Consider the following 25,327-nt stretch of genomic DNA (forward strand, 5'->3'; position numbering starts at 1 on the left):
AAAATAGTAATATGTATGCATAAGTAACTTTTTTTTTAAGTGCTAACTACGAAAAAAATGACAGTTTCTAAAATGTTTTTATACTCTAAGACACTCAAATCATAATATATTTTGTCTTATAAAAATATTTTACACTTTCTCTAGTATCTAATGTGCACAGATTTTAGAACCACTATAGTAAGGTGGTATAGCATAACTAAGAGTCTACATGGTTTTATATGTCTATATAAAAATGGTAATTTTCAAACTATCAGTTCATGTAAAAATTTGTTTCAAGATTATTTAATCCTCTTACATAAAATTAGAGGTAATTTGATTTGCCACAACATGAATAGGGTAAAACCAAAAAATTTAAATTATCCAACGTTGCATAACTTGAAGCCATCTATCAAACTATCATACCACAAGTTTTATCTAAATGAGTGAAAAAAAATTATTTTACTGAAAAACAATTCTGCTTCTAAATGTTTTTGAAAATCTAACAATTTTATTGAGTTCGGTTATTGTTGTGTAAAATGTTTACGTAGTATGCAAATAGATTAGCATCAATTTCCTCTAAAGTGTACAAAACTAGCTGTTTTTAAAAAGATTGGTAAAATTTGGTTTAGAAAATGTTATACATTGTACAAATGCAAGCAAAAACAATTGTTTAAAAGCATCTCAACACAATGGTGTTACTTTGCATGAAACGCACCAAGTGTGCCTCTTGACATATTTGTAAACACTTTTGCAATGTTGCTTTTCCAACAATAAAAAGCTTGCACAGCTAAAAATTATTTTGAAACATCTTAAGCAGCTTAAAATATATTGATAAAAAAATCTTATCATAAACATTTATGTTCTTTAGGCAACTACCGCTGTTATTTAGATTGCGCATTTGACACATAAGTATAAATTAAAACTGTCACATCATTTCGTCATTATACATTTAGTAACTACGCGTTATCGTCAGAAAATGATAAAACACGTTTAATATACAACTTCTTACGCACGTTGAAACACGAGACGAGTGAAATCATTAATTTTGCCATCAAAATGATATTAAGTAATTTTCAGCATGCCTTATAGCAAAAAATTCAATGAATTATTCAACGCATTTTTCCCAGTTCACCGTTGTTTCAACGTGCATTATCTTTATTTTAGATATTATTTTATATATCTAAAAATTATTATTTATTAAGATATATTATTTTAGATATTTTCAAGCTAACGTTTAAAATATTTCAGTTTGATCTCATGTTAATTATATTTTTATCTAAAAAAATAACCTTTTGTTTATAAAGTTTATCACCGAGTTCGAATGTCTTAAACTTACAAAAAAAAACAGTTAAAAAAACACCTCGCTTAATCAAAACAAATCAAGCACAAAAAAAACTGCTTAAAAAGTTACATTACGGTGTAAGATTACAGTGGGAAAAGTTATTAGCTTTGTACACATCATTTTCCCAGTCCCCACCTATGCAATCGAAGCTAATTAAACTTCAATCAGCAGCTATCGATCGTTCAAGAGGCAAAAAAATAAAACTTTTGTACTTCAGCTCGATTGTTTGCTTTGACGAGTGCCCTTTATGCGCTTCAACCAAAGTTTTATTTTTCTTTCATTTCAACATCAGCCCTCAGTTGAAAACTGAACAATGCAATTTTTCGCTACAACGTGTTTCAACGAGTTGGTTGGAATTCTCATTCAACACCTGTGCGCGAAACGCCGAGTAAATATACAGAAATAATAACACAAACAATTTCAACGTATGTTTATTAGCAAGCAAGACGAGAAAACTTAATTTTTTGAAAGCAGTTAAGAAAGTAAAGTAAAAATCAAATAGTGTAAGCTTTTTATAACGTTTGTACAAACATACTCTTTTTAACATTTGACGAGACGCTTTACAAAACCTGCCAACGTTCGGCGAACAAAGGTAAACAACTTTGATTGTGACGTCACAAAGAAACTGGATGAGTCAGTTTGTGACGACACAATGCAACAAACACGATCGAGTTGGAATGAATTTCTCACTTGTAATTGATTTATTCACACATTTAATTATATTACACAACTTTATTTCATTTCGCATTGAAAAATACTCGTCTGAAAAAACTTCACATTTCACATAAGTTGATAAAAAGGCCACATAGTTAAGAGCTCAGCTAATGTAATGGAATAAATATGAGTTAAATGTGTGTAAAGTTGGAGGTTATACTTTTAATTATTAATAAATATGTTAATGAGATTAATTTTAATGCACTCAAAATTAGTGGAGGGTCAAAATTCAAAAGCAGCCAAAATTGACAAAATCAAGATATTCTGAGAATTTTAGTGTAAAAAATGCCATTAAGTCAAAATTGGATGAAAAGTGTTAAAGGTGGCTGATTATAAATAGTAACATATAAATTTAGAGAAAAAGTTCGAAAAAAAACAAGCGCTTTTGAAAGTTAAAGGTTTACACCGAAAAATCATACACTCAAAGTAACAAGCACATAAATAGACTAATCGAAATAATGAGAAACAAATTCGGCGGAAACAATTTTAATCCGACCTTCGAAATAAATTCAGCGCTTTTTAGCCCACGGCTGTTTTGATAAGCAACGCAAACAAGAGAGGATTTGCTCAACAGGAAAAACACGCTTTGCGATGTACTTTTACTTCATTTCCAACCAGAACACGACAACTTGGGCAGTTTAGGTGGCAAATTAAAGCACCCGTTTGTATGCTTTTCTGATTAAGTCCCTGATTTTTCGACTGATTTATTAGTAAACAAACAAACTTAAACTTAAAAAGTCAGGTAAGAATATAAACTCGTTTAACTGATGAGAATTTCAACACAGACGTTTTTAACTATTAATCCGAGTATAAACTGAAATCAAACGACGTTTAGAAAACAAAAACTCCGCCACATGAAAGACTATAGCGGCCGAAAAAAATTCAGCTGAGAAACGATGTATAAACGCAAAAAGTAACAAAACTCACCTGAAGTCAAAAACAAAAAGTGCGGAAAAAAGAGAGAGAAAAGTGGAGTGCCACGGCACGAGAAGTTATACAACTTTTCACAAGAATTTCGCGTTTCAACGCTCCGCTTGCGCTCAATGAAAAAGTTTAATTTGAAATTTCTAAATATAGCTCTGACAGGTAGAAACGTTTTAAACACATATATCGGCGGTGCTTTTTGTTGTTTTTTTTTTAATAAAAATGTGATATTGCTCGCCCAAGTGTACTACACGAAATATCAGGGGCGAAACTAAAATGGGTTCTGGGTGTTGACAAAACTCCCGTTTGCGGGCTGCATCGCTTGCTGGCCCCCGAAAACCCCGAAGGGCTGTCCGTTGCCCTGGTTGCTGGGAAACAAGTTCCCGTTGCCATTGTTCTGCGATAGTTGGTTGAGAGAGGGCTGCGGCCCCCGGACCATGAACGGGTTCCTGGACGTCATGCCGTTCGAGTTGGGGTCCTTGGTCATCTCGTACGGGTTGGTTACCGGTTTCGATGGCAACAGGCTGTTCATGTTGACCAGGTCTGACATGGCCCCGTCGAAAAACCCGTTGCTAGGCTTGGAGGTCATCTCGGCAAACGGGTCGGTCGTTGCTGCGGAAGCTTGGCCGTTGCTGCCGGTCGCAACCAAGGTCTGGTCCAAAAAAAAGTCGGGTTGAGACGCAGATTGGTTGCCGTTGGCGACCGCGGGCTGCTCGATGTGCAAGCTGTCGAACTCGGCCAGCGGGTCGAAGCTGACTTCCTGCTTCTGATTGGATGAAAAATCGTCGAACGATGCTGGTTGCTGCGACGCGAACGGGTCGAAGTTGTTGTTGGTTTCGGCAGCGGCGCCTCCCCACGGATCCGAGCTCTGATTTGCTGCAGGTTGCTGCGGGGTTGAGAACAAATCGGAAAAGCTGTCGTTTGATTGGACGACCTGTGATACAAATAATAAAGTCAATCTTAAATGACTATATTTTATCTATACTAATGTAGTTATATAAAGGAAGCTGTTTAATCTTATTTTTAAAACTTAATAGTTCGATTGGACAACTAACAAAAAAAGTAAATACTATATTATTTTGTCAGAGCCGGTACAAACTTATTTCAAAGCTTTTAATTTTATATTGAGGTAATTTTCATGCTTAAACTTACTTTAAAGCATGAATAACATATTTAAAACTTATTGTCTTTATCTTAGTCAATTAACAAAAAATAAATTAATATCCAGATATTAAAATCATCCAAAAAAAAAGAGTACAAAACTAGTTAATCAGCTTGTAGGTGGTTTACAAATAATAAAGAAAAAAATCGTTAAATAATTAATTATTCTTACATAATTTTGTTTGTTAGACTAAAAGTAAAAACAAAATAAAACTAATCTACTTATATAAAAACTGGTTTGTCAATTAATTTAATGACTAAACTATTAAATTCAAAATTAGTCTTATATAATTGTTTTTGTTGGATTACTTCTCAAAAAAATCAATTAAATTAATCTACTTATATAAAAAGAGATCTACAAACTATTAAAACTTATTCTGAAACTATTTTTTTAAATCATTTAGCAAAGTAAACTAGCTAGATAATATTTTATTTTGAAAACTCAAAATGTTTGTTTTTCATGCTTTGACTAAAATATTTTTTTCTTATTTTAAGCAAAAAGTGTTGGTATAACAATTTTATGGGAAATTAAAGTCTAAGTACGTAAATCCGAATGAAAATGTTCAAAAGTATTTAACGACATAGCTTCAAATGCAAACATATACTTTTTGTCAAAAAAAAAAAGCAAATTTAACCACGCAAGGTGTTATTTACATGCAAGGTACATTTTGAAACTTATAATTTTACAACAAATTACATGAGCGTACAAATGTATGAATTATAAACTTCAAGTGAGCAAATAGATACGTAGGCTAGTGAGCAAATAGCGCAGTTAAATGTCGCTATAAATATACTTAGCCAAACCCATATAAAGTTTTTATAATAACTGTGTGGCTTGTTGTATATAAAAAGTAAGACTACTGTTTTCTTCATAAAAAAATTTAATTTAAGGTCGGTGTAATACTATGATCAATTTTTTCTCATTAGCCTAATTAAAAATATACTTCAGAAATATTATATTTATACCTAATTATAGGGCTTGTGATTAATAGGAGAATAACTTTAAAAAGATGATAGTTCTTATTATATGCTAAATATTTATTTTTCGGCCTTTGTTCAATATACTCAAAAAAAAGCAGGATAACTATATGAATATAGAATGGTTAATTTTCTTGTACAAAATTTGAAATAAGCATTTAGATTAGATAAATAACCTAATTTGATTAAAGCACTCATTAAAAACAATTTTAGCTAACTTTTTGTAGGTTAATTTTGCAATTAAAAAAAAACATTTTACAATTTTTCATTTATTTAAAGCCATTTACTCTTTACTCGAATTAGCTGATAAAACAAACACTTAAAACTTTAAAAAAAAGTTGCTTAGACACCACAAATTTCAATAAATTCAAATATTTGTTTGCATAAAAACTTTACTTGAAAAAAGCAAACATTTCCTTTAAAACATTCCATTGGCTGCTCAAATAAAACTTAAATACATTTAACACTTTTTAGAAAATAATGCATTTTTTAATGCAGTTTTTGCTGACATATATATAGTCGAGAAGGCAGCTAATAAAATTAGCAGAGAGCTAATAATAATGTGTGGTTTGTTAATACTTCCGTTTGGGTAATTGACTAAATGCACCTAGCTCAAGTGTTTTTGTTATAAATTTTTTATAGCTTTTTGTCCCAAGGATATTCAAATCTACATTATACGTTATTTACCTTTAAAAATATTTTATATATCTAAAATAAAACTATGCTGCTTAATAGATAAAGCTTAATGAATTATAATAAAAAACTGGCTAAAGTTTTATTTTTAGATAGATTTTAAGACTATTATTTTTAAATTAAATTTATATAAAGCAAAACCTGCTTTGACCTTGTGAAACTATTAAAAATTTATTTTTGAATAACAATTGAATTTGCAAACCATAAACTAATAAATTATTTATAAGAGTAGCATCAAATTAATATAGTATTAAAATTTACTTAAGTAACTTTAAACTTAATTTAAAAAGCTATAAAATGCTTGTAAAAAACTCCAACTATAAAATAAAACGCATAAAGATTCTATTTGTGTTATAAAAAAAATTAAGTTCTACATTGAAGGCCCATGTCAGAGAGGAGTAAGTAAAAAACTCACACAGTGCTAATATTTTCTTCATTCCAAATGTGAAATATTAAAAAATCGAAAGAATATATGTTAAAAGTACAACACTAAGTATGTACTAAAAATAAAGTTATCAATTAAAAATTATTACAAAGATTTTCACTTAAATTATCAAATAAAAGTATAATTAAAGGTATAGGGGTAATTTTAAGGACCTCAAACTTAGTCAGTAGTTGCTTTTCACCGTATTATATAATAAAAATTAGTTATTGAGACATAAGGAGACAAAGTCGGAGAGTTCAATATGATCCTTATGGAAGGGCCAAAATAAAAAGGAAAAAAAATCATTGTACTAAAAATCATCTTCTCCTACAGTTTTTAAGCAATCCTCCTTTTTTTAGTATATTTTAACTTAATAATAAACAACCATATTGCAGGAAATTTAAAAATTTTGTGTAAAATATATTTTTGTAAAAAAAATTTCAAAAATATTTTTTCTTTACTTTTTGGTCATAATTTTCTTTTCAAATTTTTTAAACCAATACAATAGGCTTTTTTTTCTTATTAGCTAAGGAACCTTTTCTTAAAATTTGAGGTTAAAAGCTTTAAAAATGAAACAGATGACAGATTTTTTTAACTTCAGAGTAAATTGACCATGAACAATTGCTTAAGAATACGTATGTAATGAATTTTTTTTTTACAATAATGACTATACCAAGTAAACCTAAATATTAAAATACTATAAAACACGACTTATAGTTTATACTTTTATATTTAGTAGAAGAGTCGATGTTAATTTTTGTTTAAAAATACCCCTGACCCCCTATGCCCTTAATTTTAGTTTTTAATTTAAGAAACATCTTAGTTTTAATATAAAATTAACATGTAAATAATTTGATGTGTTACACATAAAAACTGCAATTGAATTAATAATTAAACAAAATACCTGTTACTGTGGCAAAAAATAAGTAAAAATAAGTAAGTAAAAAATTTGCACAGTGCTAATATTTTCTACACTCCAATTGTTAAAGTTCAAAAAATCGAATTGATATTAGTTAGAATTATGGTATTAAGTACTAAACTTATCGACTGATGAACGTTTCCAAAGATTCTCACTGACAGTCATTGACAATGCAATTTTATATTTAATAATTTACAAATTACCTGTTGCTGCGGCGGCGCTGAAGGCTGCTTGAACTCCCAATCGTCTTTACTGCGAGCCTGACCGCTGGTAGCTCCTCCCCAAGGATCAACTTGCTGTTGAGAAGATTGTGCTGGTGCTGAGAAAAGATCGTCTCCTCCCCAAGGGTCCTGTAGTCAAACAGAGATTGTGAATTTCTTAACGGATCTGGACTACTACTCAGAATTAAATACTTACTTAATTTTCTTTTATTCTAGACTTTATTTAAGTTAAATTTGAAATGGGTTGATGTTGACTGACTCAGTATTCAAAACAACGAAACATAAAGTAAAAAAAAACAGCAGTTAACAAACCTGCATCTCCTGCTTTTAATTTTTATTCTATGCCAAAAATTATATAATTTAGTTTTTCACCTAGCTTGAAATTGCCTGATTGTAAAAATCAGTATTTGTGATGTAATGTTTTATGTTTTATATGAATGTGCAGCCTTTATCACTTAGTACTTGTTTTTGATTAATATTTGCATTTATTTTCTGCATTAGTACTGTAAGGCTGTAACTAACACCTGTTTCTCCTGCCGCATCCTGATCATATCAAATTACAATTTTTTTTTTGTTTATTTTTTTTTTCAAAATTTTTTACCTGCTTCTCCTGCCACATCCTGATCATACCAAATTATTTTTTTTTGTTCAATTTTTTGTTTCAAAGTTTTTTACCTGCTTCTCCTGCCGCATCCTGATCATATCAAATTACAATTTTTTTTTTGTTTATTTTTTTTTTCAAAATTTTTAACCTGCTTCTCCTGCCGCATCCTGATCATATCAAATTACAATTTTTTTTTTGTTTATTTTTTTTTTCAAAATTTTTAACCTGCTTCTCCTGCCGCATCCTGATCATATCAAATTACATTTTTTTTTTGTTTATTTTTTTTTCAAAATTTTTTACCTGCTTCTCCTGCCACATCCTGATCATACCAAATTATTTTTTTTTGTTCAATTTTTTTTTTCAATTTTTTTTACCTGCTTCACCTGCCGCATCCTGATCATACCAAATTATTTTTTTTTGTTCAATTTTTTTTTTCAATTTTTTTTACCTGCTTCTCCTGCCGCATCCTGATCATATCAAATTACAATTTTTTTTTTGTTTATTTTTTTTTTCAAAATTTTTAACCTGCTTCTCCTGCCGCATCCTGATCATATCAAATTACAATTTTTTTTTGTTCAATTTTTGTTTTCAATTTTTTTTACCTGCTTCCCCTGCCGCATCCTGATCATACCAAATTGATTTTTTTTTGTTCAATTTTTTTTACCTGCTTCTCCTGCCGCATCCTGATCATATCAAATTGTTTTTTTTTTCAAATTTTTTTTTCAATTTTTTTTACCTGCTTCCCCTGCCGCATCCTGATCATACCAAATTGTTTTTTTTTTGTTCAAATTTTTTTTTTTTAACCTGCTTCTCCTGCTGCATCCTGATCATACCAAATTGTTTTTTTTTGTTCAATTTTTTTTTTCAAAATTTTTAACCTGCTTCTCCTGCTGCATCCTGATCATATCAAATTACAATTTTTTTTTTTTGTTCAATTTTTTTTTTTTCAATTTTTTTTACCTGCTTCCCCTGCCGCATCCTGATCATACCAAATTGTTTTTTTTTTGTTTAATTTTTTTTTTAACCTGTTTCTCCTGCCACATCCTGATCATATCAAATTACAATTTTTTATTTTTTTTTCAAAATTTTTAACCTGCTTCTCCTGCTGCATCTTCTTCACCTTCTCCTCAACCTCCCTCCTCTCCTTCTTGCTCTCCTCCAGCGCCAGCTTCAATCTGATGTCGTCCGACTCCTCCTTCCTCTCCTGCTCCTTCACTTCCTCCTTGCTGATCGCCAGCGCCACCTGGTGGTCAGGATTGGTTTTCAATAAAACGTAAAGATTATTTTGGTTTTTTTTTTTTAAGGTTTTTGATAAACTTAACTAAAGAATTTTTTAATATAAACTTAAGAATCTTTTAAAATATATATAAATATATATATAATTATTTTTTAATTAACTTCTTTTTTTAGTCGTTTAAAATTGAGGACAGTTAAACATATATACAGATGATGGCTGTTTTGCTTTAAATTAGGGCTCCCAGAAATTGATTTGAAGGCAATTTTGGTAGTCTGGGGACAAAAAAGTAACTGAGTAATTAAATGTCTCAGTTGTTTTTTAAATTTATGTCAATTGTGAAGATAAATTTGGGATACCCAGGTTAAATGAACAAATTCTATACATTTAAACATTTCAAACTACTAAATATGCTTATTAGTGTTTAATTCTTAAAACATTAAGTTGTTACTTATGTTACAAATAACTTGACCAAATCATAACTCTGTTTAAAAATTTTAGTTGTAATTTTTTGCTGTTAAACACAACTGTGAGATAAAAATAACAAATTTTTGCTAACTTTAAAACTTTTGTACAAAAATATGATTGCTAAATGTTAATGCAGAAACAATAATGGTTGTATTTAAAATTTTAATACTTTTAAATAATATTGAAATATTATAGTAAAAGTTAAACAAGCATTATTGTAAAACAGTAAATATTTATACAATAAATTTTTATAACTGTTTAAAAAAATATCAATATTCTATAATTAAAAAATAATAAATGATTAATAAATAAAGTATGCTTATAATGACTCTATAGATAAAAATTCAACAATGACTAAATATAACACAATCTCTTAACATTAATAATTTGTTATAACTTGTTTAAACACTTACAGTACACTATTATTCACACATACTCAAAATAATATTAGTTCAACATATTCTTAAGTAAAAATAATCATTTTTCGAAATTAATTTTATCAACTTGATAACTTTATTTAGTATATTTTTAACTTAAGACCTAAACTAGTATTCTACAAATAAGGACATAGTTGCCTTTCTATGAGGTAACTAATTACTAGCCTTTATTAAAAAAATTTAAATATCGATTATATTGAGCCAATTACTGAAAAAAATACTGTAATTCAAGCATAAATTCTTAAAAATACCAAAAAATTAACAGGACTTAATAAAAAACATTTAAGTTAAAAAAATTGTCTTAGATTTAGAGAAATATCTTAACTAACCAAAACTTTTCAAAAAAAAATTTAACAAACCTGAGTCAGCCTGAGTTTTTTAATATATTCAAACTAGACCGAGTTATTCTAAATAGCTTGAGCTTGAGGAAGTTTAAATCAAAAAACTTTTTTTTATTTGTTATAAAAGCCATAACAACAAATTAGCATGTTACATACTAAGAACACCTAAATAAATTTTAATACCTAATTTCAATATGCATATAACTATATATTTTTTAAATATATAAAAACAATACAAAGTTAGTTTACATTCAAGTTACTTATCTTTATTACATGTTTATAACTTACAAATAAAATTGTTAATTTGAGTTTTAGTTATTTAAAGTTTAAGCTTACTAAACATTTCAGTTTTAATGTTATTGAATTTTCATGGAAATATAAAGCTAGTTTTTTGCCAACTTTTTTTTATTAAAAAAAATTTACCAGTTACTTTTAACTATATTTAAAGAAAATTTTAAGAGTCTTATATGTTCCTTATGAAAAGCACAAAGAAAAATAGCAAAAAAAAATGTTTTAATGAAAATCTTTCTCGTTCTTCAATTGTTGAGCAATCTTTACAAAACTTAGAAAATAAACCCTAACCCTAACCCTAATTTTTGGGCTGAATGCTTTAAGTTTTTTTAGTATTTTCTTTTCAAAAATTATAAAAAAAAGGCTTCATTTCTTTTTTGATCATAAAATTTTAACTTTATTTGAATTTACTCTGACAAATTTTTCGAAGTACTGCAACACTAGTCTACCCTCCAGTTTGAAGTTCAAGCTTACAAAATAAATAAATGATAATATATTTAAATGAACTTCTAAGTTTTTAAAAACTTAAAATAAAAACAACTATGGTCCATAGGTTTGTTATACAGATTTTTCTGTAAATTACATTTCAAATTAAATTTAAACTTTAATGAACTATAAAAACTGAACTATAGTTAATATTATTTAAGCTTTCAACTAAGAACCTATGTCAATTTCGAAAACAAAAATGATTGACCTAATTCTATCTCCTTAAAACAAATTATGATACATACTAGGAAATATACCAAATCTATTTAAGCATATGAATGAATCATACTTGATTTTCTAAGAACTCATCAAATTTAATTCAAAGTAAATAAGCAATTACACAACTTTCACTTTTAGCTCAAAAAATGGTATTTTAATTAAAATCATAACAGAACAACTTTATTAAACACAGAGAACTTTTAACAACAAAAATTAAAACCAAGCAAGCACCTGTATCTGCAGGGCCTCTTCAGTCTTGTCAGACGGCACCGCGTCACTGTACTCTTTGAACTGGTAATCCGCTGAACTGGAAGCTTCACCGCCTTGAGAGGAAAAGTGCTTGGACTTGCTCTTCTTCTTGTCCTTCTTCTTGTCGCTGCGCATCTTCCTCAGCTTGTACTCGGCGTACCTGAACTCACGGCTGATGCCGTCTATGATCTTGCTGCCAGTGCTCATTACTTTTTACAACAAACAATAAAATCTGCTGTGGAGTTTGTTCTGTTGAGACTGTTCAATTACAAGCTAATTAATACTGCATACAGCTAATAAACTAATTATGAGTTCATATTAATTAATCATATAAAAATAGAAAATTTGTTGCATTTTTAACATTTTTATTTAAAATTAAAGTAAAGTTCAAGGTATTTCAAGAGTAAAAATTAAACTTAGTATAAGGTTATAAAAATAAATTCACATTTTTTTTTCATTAAACAATTTAACTATAAGTAAATTTTTAATTAAGAAAAAAGTTCCATAAGTTTATAGGTCTTTGTTTTACAGTCTTTAAGTACATATATTTTATATAAAATAAAGCAACACTGTAAAAAATTATTTATAGCTTAATAATCTCTTGATAATATATTTTCAATGCTTTAATAATATGTCAAAAGTAAGAGACTTAGACTAATTTGTATTAAAAATACTTTTAATTCAAGTAGTACATAACACTGCATAATTTACATACTCATATTTAAGCTGAATACAGCTTTTGCCTTTATGTAAAGATACGCAAATGTCTGAACTTTAATTAAAAAAATAAAAGTGACCAGAATCACAAAAAATACTTAAGTGGTTCTTCAAACTAGTTTTAATAGCATCATTTAAACTTTAAAAAAATTACTGCCACAAATCTGCAAACTTGAGTCCTGGACAAGACATTAAAAGGTATCCGTGGTGTACAACTTAACCAAAAGGCTCTTCATGCACAAGGTTTTAGGAACAAATCTTTTGAGGTTTTTTTATTGTTCAATTAACTAAATCTTTTCAATCACAAAACTAGCAGCCGATCTGCAGATTGTACAATCATTGTTTGCAGACTCATTTTCCACATGTTTACAATCATTTTTTAAATGCAGCAAACAGGTTAAAATCATATGCTTAAATCTAATATATGCTATTTATTGCAAAGTTTTAGTGAACAAAAAAGTTTGATGAAATTTAATATATAGATTAATAAACTGTTAATATCTTTAAAACTTGTTCTAGATTGCTAAAATAGCTGGATGAAATGTCTTTGTTAGCTAGCTTTTTTTAGAAACCACTTCTTAGGCTTATTTTACATTAATAATTAAGCTATGATGATATATATTATTTATCAAAATTTTAAGTAATTTTTGAAATACAAGTTATCAAAGTTGAAAAATTTTAAAGCTTAGTTATAAAATTTACAAAAAAATAAGTTCAACAAAGACATATTTTTTCCTAAATTTTTAGAACAACCATTTTGATTTTCTTTAGTCTTAAATCTTAATATTTTAAGTCTGATATAAAACTTAAACATATCTGAAAGAAACTATTTGTTAATTTTTTTTTTACATAAAAATGTACAAAAACTTATTTCTTTTATTATACTGTATTTTTTGTGATAAAACTTTTCAAAAATTTATTTTTACAGACTCTCCTCTAAATATTGCAAAAAAATACCTTTTATGAAACTTTGAGGTGATAAGTCATATATGATATAAGTAGAAAAAACTTTGGTGAGTTATAATATTCAAAGAAAATTGACAATGAAGAAATTAAGGTCTATAGATATGCATTACTGACACTGTATAAAAAATATTTTTTATTGTTTTAAATAAAATGACATATTTTTAATATTTCAAGATTTTTTTAAAGAGTCGATGTTAGTATTTGTAAAAAAAAACACTTTAAACCCTCTCATGGTCTGTATTTTATAATTTTTATTAAAGTTATAAAAGGTACTATTGTTAAAACGTTTTACAAATTTAAGCATTAGTTAAGGATAATTTTAGTTTGTTATGAGCTGGCAATACTTTGAAAAATAAACATTTAAAATGTAATACCTCAAGATCTAATTAAAACTAAGCTAATTGAGGCTAACATTCAATATTATATTTTTACAAAATTATGTGAACTTTCATTGCTAAGGCTATGTTGACAAAAAACAATATAATTCTAAAACTATAAAAATTAGACTGATAATAAACAACAATTTTAACAGAACATCTTAAATATTAACTTAAAAATAAAGTTAAACCACTATCTCAAAACATTAAATGTTTAAAAATAATGTAAATTTTAAGTGTGTGAAGAACTTTTTTGTTTTAACAAATTTTCACAACATCATAAGTGTTGTAAACACATGTGTTTAAAAGCTTACTTTTAGTTTAAAATTTAAAACATTGAAGGATCAAAGTTTACAGTTAATACACCGCTACTAGCAGCAGGATGGCAGATGGCCTTTTTATTAAGTCTTTTAAAGCAGAAGATTTTTGGTCATTTTAGCAAAAATTTTAATTTTCAGTAATTTTTTTTTTTCAAGAATTGCTGAAAATATACTGCAATGATTTTTTAAATGTGTTTCAAACTAAAATAAATTTTGATTAATGGGTAGGTGTCAAAAATGCACAAATAAAAGACACTTTTGCACAAAAACAATTTTGCACAGGTTGAAACTTTTCTTTATTAGTTTCTATTTTCCTTTATACCAACACATTCCCCTACTAAACCCTTACCCTTACTTGGTACCTTTTTGTTCAGGAATTAGTATAACAACATTGAAAATAAATTGATATATCTAAAATTTGTTTTTAAATATAATAAAAGTTTTTATGACAAAAAAATAATTATCTTTATGATTAGTTTTACAATCCAATTGAACTTTACTACTTTACATGCAATTTTTTTATAATTCTTGATTATTGTTTTTTTTTTTGAAATTTCTCAAAATCTAGGTTTTTTGGCAACCCTGTACAAATGAATTATGTTAAAAACTTCAGGTTTTTATACAAAATTTGTTCTAAATGTAAATTCAAAGTTTTTTTGCCTAGATTTTAGAATATAAGGTTTTTACATGTTTACAGGTAAAATGGCTAGCTGCCCTGTAGGAAAAATTTTATAGCTTAAAATTTTTTTAAGTGTGTTACAGCGTGACTTTTTATTATCTATAAATTATTGTCCTAAACAAATATGTCCTAGACAAGACTTAAAAGGTATCCGTAGTGTGGGACTAAATAATCAAAGGATACCAAAAGGATTTTTTGTGCACCAGGTCATAGGATCAATTATTTTAAGCGCTATTTTTGTTGTTCAACAAACTTTTTTTAAATTTGTTAAAAGGTTAAGTTTAAATTTAAATTAAATTAAAAGTTAAAATTAAGCCTGGATTTATTCTATACTATATAAAGGTCAGAAAACTTTTATACATTCTTACATAATTTTAAAGTATGTTAACCAATTATATTTAGTTTGCAAGGATACTTTAATTTAAAGAGTAACTTCAAGTAACTTTTAACATTTTTCATTTTTGAGTTATAAACTATACAAAGATTAGAAAAAAAAAAGATATTAAAGAAAAAAAACTGATAACCTAAGATTTAATATTTAAATAATAAAACTTATAATTTGTAATAAAAACATTTAAACTTGTAATAAAAAAAACTAAAATAAGTTTTCTTTTAACTTTGAAGAAATATTATTTCACTTTTAAAACAAGATAGCATGCTAAACAAAAATCATTAAATTAATACTACTTTAACTGCACTGAAAATCAACAGCATTTACCAAAAAAAATGTAATAGATCTAATTCTGAGAAATATGTTTAGGTATTCAAAAGAAAAGCCTTTACTTTGATTACAAACGAAACAAATAGAAACACATTTTTCAAAGTATTTCAACAGTTAATACCAAACAATTATTTTTTAATAGTTAATAAAGTAGTATATAATATTACTTTAAAATATAACATATAATTCAAAACAAGTTAGTTTATAAGGCCTGCAAACTACTCATGTTTATTTACATAATCTTTGGTTTGCCAAGTCAGAAACAATAAATTGAAAAAACGATCTCTTTACTACATATAACGGATAAACTATTTTTCTAAATTCTATTAAGAATACAAGCAATTACATAGCTATAAAGTCTAAGCAACTTAGAATACTAAAAAAAGTATACAGTAATAAAAATAATTGATTTCCTTAGTTTTTATATATCATTTATTTTGATACTCTATGATATATTAACCGGGACACGTTCAAAATCCACCCGATCGAAATCCAACCAGTCACATTCGAGAACCGCTTACCGATCGAGGGTAAGGGTTAGGGATAACAGTGATAGCAAAAAAATAAACAAAAAATGAATTTTAAAACATGCAAATAAATATAAAATAAATTCATAAATAAAGAAAACATAAAAAAAAATCGGGTGGATTTTGATAGTATACCATATTAACCATTTTACACTCAGAAAGTCTATACAAACTTTTTTAAATGTTTTATAATACCTGCTGGTAACTAAGCTTATAGCATAACTTTTGAAACATACTTAAGTAGAACTAATTAGATTTAGTAATCTTGCCATTCTACTCGTTTTTAGTTTTATGTTTATAATTTCTTAACTTTCTGCACAAATGTAGACATGCGATGTTATGAAATGTATAACTGTTTTTGTTTATTGAGGTTTATACTTTGTAGTACTGTATGTAATATATGTAAAATAGTTTGTTTAAAGTTGTTAGTATAATTTACATCAAACTAAAAACTATATACTTAAAATTACACAAAAGTAATTACTAATAAGAAAAATCTAATTAGTTATTTGCTGTGTATTAACAAGCAACTGCAACGATCAATATTATTGTAGTAGACGTACAGTATACCGGTTTTATATGCTGTATTCCATTAAAATAATTTAATAAAGCTTATACAATTAATTAAATTAAAGTTTTGCTAGAATAAGCGATAAAGAGGGCATAAGGTTTTTTTGTTACATTCTACTAGAAAATCAAAACTTACAACACTAGAATTTCTAAGTGTGTAATGCAGAATAAAATTAAAGGTCTTAGCTACATTTCACGAGAAGTTCTAAACTTACACTAGATTTTCTGGGTTTGCATTTAGTGGGGACGATCAAAATATGATTTTATGAAAATTAGTTTCGGAAACCCTAGTCTAGCTAGAGCATCTTGAAGATAAAAAAAAATTGTTTACATATGTGAATTCAATAAAAAAAACTGTTAACTAAACAAGTGTACATCACGCAGACTGCAGATGTTGTTTTGAGTTCATTTACTATCTAGTTGTATATAAGCCATAACGGCTCAAATTAATATACTTATACTATTTTTAAGTAATTTCATTCCGAATTTATCAGTCTACTAGTTATAAACTTTTTATTATTTTTAATTAGCTATAAAAATGCTTTCCTGATAAAACAATTTGCTGCTTATATGCAGCTGATTTTACATGTGACTTTCAGAACTTTTGTTAAACACTTACATGTTAAAAGACCTTTTTTTATTAAGCTATATAATAACATATTACAATGCTTAAAATAAAAACAACTCTATTCTAATGAAGCTGGTAAATAAAAAATTAAGTTTTAATTAACAATAATTAGATAGACTAGACAAGACGTTAAAAGATACCCAAGTGGTGTGCGACTTGATAACTGAAAGGTTCTTCGTGCACCAGGTCATATGCCCAAATATTTTGAGCCTCTTTTTTGTCGTTCAATAAACTATAAGTTATAAAAACTAAAGAAAGCAAACAAGTATACATTAACCTACAAATTCTTAATATTAAATCAGTTTTTTTTTTAGATTGAAGTTTAAATCAATTATAAAGTTTTTTTAAATTCAGTCTATATTTTGTTTAGCTAATTTAACTAATATGGCTACTTTAATACAAGTTATTGTGAAACTTTAACTTGACAAGGTGTACTATTTCGTTTAATAAACTAAAAACACGTTAAAAAGTACAAAAAAAGCTTTGCCAAAACCTACACATATTTTTTTCATTAAAAACTTGATATGTTATATATTAAAATTGCTTTAACTACAATAATTAAGACACAAATCAAGAAAGTAAAGAGGCTTTTACAAAAAAATATTATTACATATATAATTTATTGAACAAACGAAAAACACTAAATAAAATAGTACAAAGACTATGGTGCACGAAAAGAACATTTGGTCATCGAGTCACTAGTTTTAACCTTACTTAAACAAAAATCATAACGAGCTAAAAAAACTTATAAGTCAATTTTTTTCCAGTCAGCTGCTTTATACTAACAGTGAAGATGTGTTGTTTTATTGATTAGTAATATATTTAAAAAGGCTCTTTTGATAGATGGCAAACTGCAAGTTTTGCAGAAAATTAAGTAAGCAAATGCTGTAAGAATAAAAATAAAAGAAAACATCGACAGAGTCAAACCTTGAAATTTATGTGCCGTGAGACAATCTAAAGTTAACATAATTCATTTATTATACCAATTAGGTCATTAGATCAGACCACACTTTTTCGGTAAACTGAGACCCGGTTGTGATTGACTCATTAATTTTAAAAGAAATAAAACTGGTGTCTTAATTTTAGCGAAAGCATGCGGTCTGATGGTCTAAGACTTAGACTCTAAGTAGTATGATCAAAACTTTATGTAAGGTAGATAGCCTTAATAAACTGCTAAACAGGTCCTGGACAAGACATTGAAAGGTATCTGTGGTTTGCGACTCGATAACCGAAAGGTTCTTCGTGCACCAGGTCCTAGGACCAAGTATTTTGAGCGTTTTTTGTTTTGTCATTCAATAAACTATAAACAAAAAAACAAAAAAAATCCAAAACAAAAATACTATTAGTACAAGTATAGTAAATGTAGTAAGTAAATAACTACCTTAAAACTTGTGTATGACTATAAAGACTTTTGTTTTACTTTTAGCTTTACTTTTTAGTTTTTTAGTTTTACTTAATACCTTATGTATAAAAGAAAAAAAAAATCAAGTTGTATTTAATTTATGTTTTTTTTGATGCATTGCTATATAAGTTGCATATCACCTGAGAACCACCTAACTTTAAAAGGGCCTTAAATCGTAACTAACAAACTTAAATCAACTTATTTCAAAGTTTCAGCTTGTTTAACCAGGAGCCCTTAAAACGTAAGTCCATGGATAAAACAAACAATTTAAAAATATTTTTTGATCGTACCCTTGAAATGTTCGAAAATTTAAAAATTAGCCTTTTTAAATTGATTCCATACTCATACGACTATTATGTTTTCTAATGTTTATCATAAACTGTTTTTAGTAGTTTTATGTCTTTCATTATAACTTTCATAAATATTTATTTAACTAAAGGAAGCAACAAAAGTATATTTAATATGGTTAAAATTACAATATGTTTTAAGCATTTTTAGTCTTACACTAAAAAAATAACTGTGAATAGCAGAAACAAATCAAATTCTTAAACTGTCAAATAGTAAAGAAAGCTATCGGCTAGAAGGTGTTTTATTTAGAAAATTACAATTCAGCTTAGTTGAAAAAGTTTTGTACATTTTGGAATATTTTATAACTTCTTGAATAAAATAGCTGTAAAAGATAAAAAAAGATGTTTTGCTTATAGTTAATCTTGAATTAATTTTATTTACTCCAGCTTTAGTTTTGTGCTTTACTATGCTATAAACAATAAAATAAAGTACTTGAACAGACTTAAAATCTAAATCAGCGTCTTATTTTTTCTACTAAATTAAAAATATGATAGTCTATATATTTTCTGTCTAATATTTTGTTAAAAACTGTAGAATCACTAAATTATTTTTTAGATTTTCTTGGGTAATGTATATATTCATTATGTACAAAAAATAGGCACAAATAATTAGTTTTATTAAATTTAATCAGAAAATACTATGATTGAAAATATTTAGGTGAATAAGCAATTTATATAATCATATAAGTATACATATGCATTATTAAATACTTTGTTTGTAGAAAATTGTCAGACAACCCTGATTCCTGATGTAGTATAGATAGAAAACTTAAATAATGTTATAAATATGCACGTAAATTAATTAAAGAATAGGAACCGAAAACTTTTAATACATGTTATTAATAAGAAATCGAAAAAATAGAGAGCAGACGCTGTTTTTAATATTGTACAGTTATTTATTTGTTTTATTTTACAACTGTTGTCTAAAAGCATCTTAGTCGTTTCTAAAACTTTATAAGCAAGTTCAAACTTAAATACAATTTGAATGTACATTGATAAAACAATCAAGTTTACATTAGCTACTTATTCTTGACTGTTTTGGTTTTTTGTTATAAAGTTGTTGGTTTAATTTGTTTAAATGAAAATGCAAATCATCAATAATGTAATTTTCTTAATATTGCTATACTAAATTAAAAAACAGTTTTATATGCATTACTTAATACTTAAGAAAGAGCATTTAAATTGATACGTGGTAGATAGTCAAAATTATTAAATAAGCATAATGAAAAACTCAAATAAATAAATTTTCAGTTTTAGGACCCAAACTTTTAAAAAAACTTATAATAAAAGCTACCACAGTCGAACAAAATATATTTTAGTTAGTCTTTTGTATGTAACAAGCCGTATTCAATATACAAAATTTTTTGCAAGTCACCATATTATTTCAATAATGTAATAAGAAAATATTTTGTTTATAAAAACAAATTGTACTGAAACGCTGATTTAATTATCATCAAAGCTCGTTAAAAACTTTCTTAAAAAAATTTTAATTACTAAAGTTTTTTTAAAACATATAGTTTTTTTTGCACAGACTTAGGTTATTTCTGCACATTTTTTTATCTGACAGACTTGATTGGCCCTGTTCGACCCTTACTTTAAGAAATCTTACAAATTTATAATTAAACTGGTTAAAAGATAAACAAAACTATTATCTGTTTTACAGCAGATTGTAGCAAAAATTATTGTTAATTTTTTAATAACACAAATACGTCATACAAATTGTTACAAAAAATTTCCAAGTTATCCAATTTTTAAATCTGGACTTAAAAACTTTATCGTTGTAATAATCTGGACTGAAGAAATGCTTAGACTTTACTATTCTGTACTGTTGGTAAGTCAACGTTTTTCAATAACACGCTATTTAAAAGAGTTCTTTTTAAAGCACAGGCCGGCACCGTTTTGTAAGTTGCAAGCCCATTTATAGAAAAAGTTGCTCCGTAGGTTACGCTATTTAGCATAAAGTCTTCCGTGAGCCTCAGTTATTTGAAATTAATCGTATTTATTAATATAAAACTACTATTTTAAACAAAAAGTGATGAGTGAATCATAATAGAGCACAAGTAAGGAGTGATTATTAACTTTAGAAAATGATTGTAATTTTTTGAATGTACTAGTAGTTTAAAATACAAGAAAAAATAAATAGTATTTAAAGATAATTGTTTTGCTATGTGTAAAAAAATTTGGCATGTTAACTGGTTAAAAGGTTTAAAAAATTGGTAAAAATATAGGGATTAAAGTATAGTTATTCCAAATACATTTTTACCTATTTTAATCTATAAAATTCAAACAACTGTGGTTATATAACTCTATACGAATAGAATCGACTGTAATGAAAAAAGCCATGAAAACAGACAAAACAAAAACACACTGATAGTATACTATACTATATCTATAAGAAAATAGTATAAATAAAATAATAATTTATTATCAGTTTTAGTTTTCAAAATAAGTTCAATTCCTGAATTATCAATATTTTTTGCAATTTTATAGAAAAACTCGCTACAAGTTAATACAAAAACTTTTTTTTTTATGCTTTTAGCTGAAAAGCCCCTCGCTGGCTGCAGACTTTTGCTTTGTAGGCCACATTTGGCCGACCCCTGTTTTAAAGTTTTAATTTGTAAATATCGGTTTTAAAAAATATTGTTTTTAAAAAGTATACTTTAAGTTAATTAATATAGTTGAGCAGTTCTACAGGTTTTATTTATTAGTGAGGAAAATTTTTTTAACATAATAACGTTAACAGACTATTATCTATTAACAAATCAGTTGATTTATAATAACATCTAACTAAACAATAAAACAGTTGTTGTTAAACTATAAACTTACATTCTAAAACATTTTTTAGATTAAATTTCCTGTTTTAGTCTAGATGGTTAAAAACTTGCAAGCCATTACTTTTTACTTAAAATATAAAAATATTACCAAACTTGAAGCTAAAACTTCATAAAAATGAATAAAGCCATAACCACATGGTGTTAATTCAATACCTTTTGCCCTTTACAATTTGAACAAAGAAGTTGATTTTACTGTCAACTCAAATAAAACCGCAAACCAGGTGTTGGGGTTGTGCCAGGTCTACATGAGCGGGTACCTGTCCTTCCACGTGGACAACCTGCTGGACATCATCACCCACACCTCCGTTTACTCCACAACGTCCTGGGCCACGTTCGCTTTCGGCTGCCTGTACTCCGTCGTGAGCGCGTTCGAGCTGAAGAAGCTCAGCCACCACCATCACCACTCCAACGAAAACGTTTGTAATACAACTAATTGGTTAACTTATGACTGTTTAAATAAGCTCTATGCTAATAGCTTATGATAAATTAAAGAACGCATAAATAAAAGCTAAAAAACAAAAATTTTTGAGTTGTGGAACTTTTGACATTTTTTAAAAAGTTTGAATTGTCCTTTGTAATCGGACGTAGAAAAATAAAATTAAGTTTTTTTAATCAGCAAATAAATTGAGTGTTAATTATTAATAGAAAAGTAGTAAGCATAAATTATTTTGCAGTAAGAAATTTACTTTTAAAAAATAGATAAAGATGAAGAACAAAATTTTAGTATAGAGCTTATTTTGATTCAACGATTTAGCTTCTATATAGTTTTTTGTTAATTTTTCGATAAAAGAATAAACAGATTAAATTGAAATATACCTAAAGCAAAAATAATGTTTATAAATTCAGATAAAATCTTTTTGTTCTATGTTATCTTATTTTTAGTTACAGTCTAATAACAAACTGTTAAAACAATAAGTTAAGTAACGAAATAACTATTTGTTTTGAAACTTTTACAAAGTAACAAACTCATACTAATTTATTTACTTTAATAACATTGTGTTATTTACTTATTATAAAAAACAGAAAGCTTTAACTATAGTTAAAGCAAAAAAAAGGTTTAAAAGTAAAAAATCACAATGTTAAAAACTCACATAAACAAGTTTGTCTTATATTTTATTTGCGTGATTCACAGCTGCGCTTCCTTCTCACTTCGGTGGTTTTCATGCAGATCGTCATGACGATATACCGGTTCGCCCAGCTCCCGGTTGCCAACGACCACTGGGAGGCGTCCATGTGCAAGTTCGGCTACGACCAGGAGAAAACGCTCGCTTGGAACGACCTGCAGAGAAAAGTTTTAATTTGAAAAATAGTTTTTAGGAATTATTCCAACAAGTGCTTTTAACTTGCTTTCTGAAATAATAAGTATAAACTTAAAAAGTTGAATTATTTATTGTTGTTATTAAGTGTCTAGTAATTTGTTAAAGCACTTGTAGGAATATTTAATTTGAAAATATTTTGACAATTACTTTTCTATTGCTTAACAAAAACTTAACAATAATTTAATTTTTGTCAGCTAAAATGCTGCGGGTTCGAATCGGTGAAAGACTGGACGAAAAAGCCGAAAAGTTGCAAAAGTCACTGGAAGGGTTGCAAGTTGGTGATGGGGAGATTCTGCACCTTGCTCGCTTTTGTTGAAGTTGCCGTTTTGGTGGCAAATGTTAGCATTTTTTGACCTTAAGAGATGATGATTAAATTAATTAAAATCAGACTCAATTGAAAATTGTTTTGAATGCTACAACACTTTGTCGATGTAGTTATAATTTAATCAAAAGTGATGTGAAAACGTTTAGGTTAAGTTTGATAGTTAACCTTAATAACCACTAGATATCATAATATTTATTGAAATTAACTTATTTCATTATGTTCAAGTTTTATTTTTGCTTTTAAAAATTTAAGTTTTGAATTATAAGAAAACATACAAGTTAAATGAACAGTATATGTCTAAACCGCATTACTTGCACAGATACTGATCATCTTGAAGACGAACGAGATTGACGAGATGCGGAGGCACCCCCACCTGCACGTCAGCAGGAAGAGGCAGGTGAGGAACCCGATCAACCGCACGACCGACTACTCCGAGACGAGGATCAGCGCGGAAATGGACAGCAACAACAGCCTGAAGATAACCGAGAGAAAGTCGCACACCCACTTGGAGAACTCAAACAGACGCGGCAACCTGAAGAAGAGAGGCTTGAGCGGGAAGAGGATCGTGGAGGACTACTCCGAGACGATGATAAAAACGGAGGTGGACAGCAACGACAGCTTGAAGGTGACAAAGCAGGTGTCGCACGTCCACCTGGAAAGCGGCGGGCGCAAACCGAAAGCCTGCAAGAAAGCGTGCACTAGAAAGCCGAAAGCAAACTTTTGCAAACCGAAACCTCGCAAACACGGCAGGGTGGTCGAAGACGTGTCGGAGGTGAGGATAACGGCGATCGTCGACAGCAACGACAGCCTGAACATCACCGAAACGGTGTCCCGCGCCCACTTGGAGCTGCGGGACTCCACCACGGACGCGACGAGCGTCTCCTGCGAGCCGCGGTGGAAGTCGACGCCGGCGAACCCGATCAGGAAGCTGGAGGAGAAGCTGCACAGGGAGCTGACGAAGGGACGAGGCAGGTTTCAATCGAGGAACAGCCCCAGCTCGGGGTCGGACAGCACCTTGTACGGTTCCGACGATGATGTCACGAGCTTCGACGTCACGACGGTGGCCGACGACGACACGATCGCCTTCAACAGGGAGATGGGGAGGAAGGTGAGGGGGATGAAGTGCTGCGGGAAGGACAGGAAGAAGAGCATGAAGTGCCCGAAGAAGCACATCAGGTGAAGTTTTGTGAAGAAGTGAAGATTTTGCCGCGCGAACTTGACGGTTTGTGTTGATGAAAAATAAATTTGAAGTAATAAAATATAAAAACCTGCATACACTGGCTTGTTGTTTTTGAATTTGTGTGATGGTAAACTTTATGAGTTACGTAGTACTAAGCATTTAAGTTCAAGGGTTAATTTCACGCAAATACTCTAGATTTAAGTAACAAATCATACAGTAGTAGCTTGAACCGAAACAAGGGTTAGTTTGCTTCAGGAACTACTATTCGTAGTCGTGCAGTAAATACTGGTGTAGGGGTAACGACGAATTTTTTAACTTGTAAAATTTAATAAGCTGTTAGATTTAAATGCGAAATTTAAAAGCGGTACACATGTTCCTTGTAAAACAATCTTCAGCTTTCTGTATTTTCTATTGTCCAAAAAGTCCTAAAAACAATACTTAAGAAAAGTATGTATTTGTCAAAAACTTAACATTAGAAGAATTTAAAGCTAAAACGTGTTTAATTTTAACACACTTTGTAACTTTTAAAAATCCAAATTTGATAACAAGAATAGCTCTTTAACTTGTCATTATAAGTCACTGTTAAGTCACATAAAACTCATTACAAAACAATTTGATGCATCAAAACTACTAATTTTTACACTGAAATTATTTATATCACTTAACGTTTGCTTTTTATATTACATAAACCCAGTTGAGAATATTCATTTAAGCTAAATTGAAAACTTAAC

At 28.4% G+C, this 25,327-nt stretch overlaps 1 protein-coding gene across 1 annotated transcript; it reads right to left on the bottom strand.

The window, feature by feature from the left end:
* Positions 1-1,373: 1,373 nt before the first annotated feature.
* On the bottom strand, positions 1,374-11,964 carry LOC145849618 (epsin-2-like). The gene is made up of 4 exons (XM_082954590.1): positions 11,667-11,964; positions 9,053-9,202; positions 7,338-7,484; positions 1,374-3,893 (listed from the first exon to the last, which is right to left on the bottom strand). The coding sequence occupies exons 1-4, from the start codon at positions 11,889-11,891 to the stop codon at positions 3,231-3,233; spliced, it is 1,185 nt and encodes a 394-aa protein (XP_082810716.1). The 5' UTR covers positions 11,892-11,964; the 3' UTR covers positions 1,374-3,230.
* Between the last annotated feature and the right edge of the window lie 13,363 nt (positions 11,965-25,327).

This window comes from Thalia democratica, chromosome 2 (assembly GCF_965202585.1).
Source record: "Thalia democratica chromosome 2, ktThaDemo2.hap1.1, whole genome shotgun sequence".
In the NCBI taxonomy this organism is placed as follows: Eukaryota; Metazoa; Chordata; class Thaliacea; order Salpida; family Salpidae; genus Thalia; species Thalia democratica.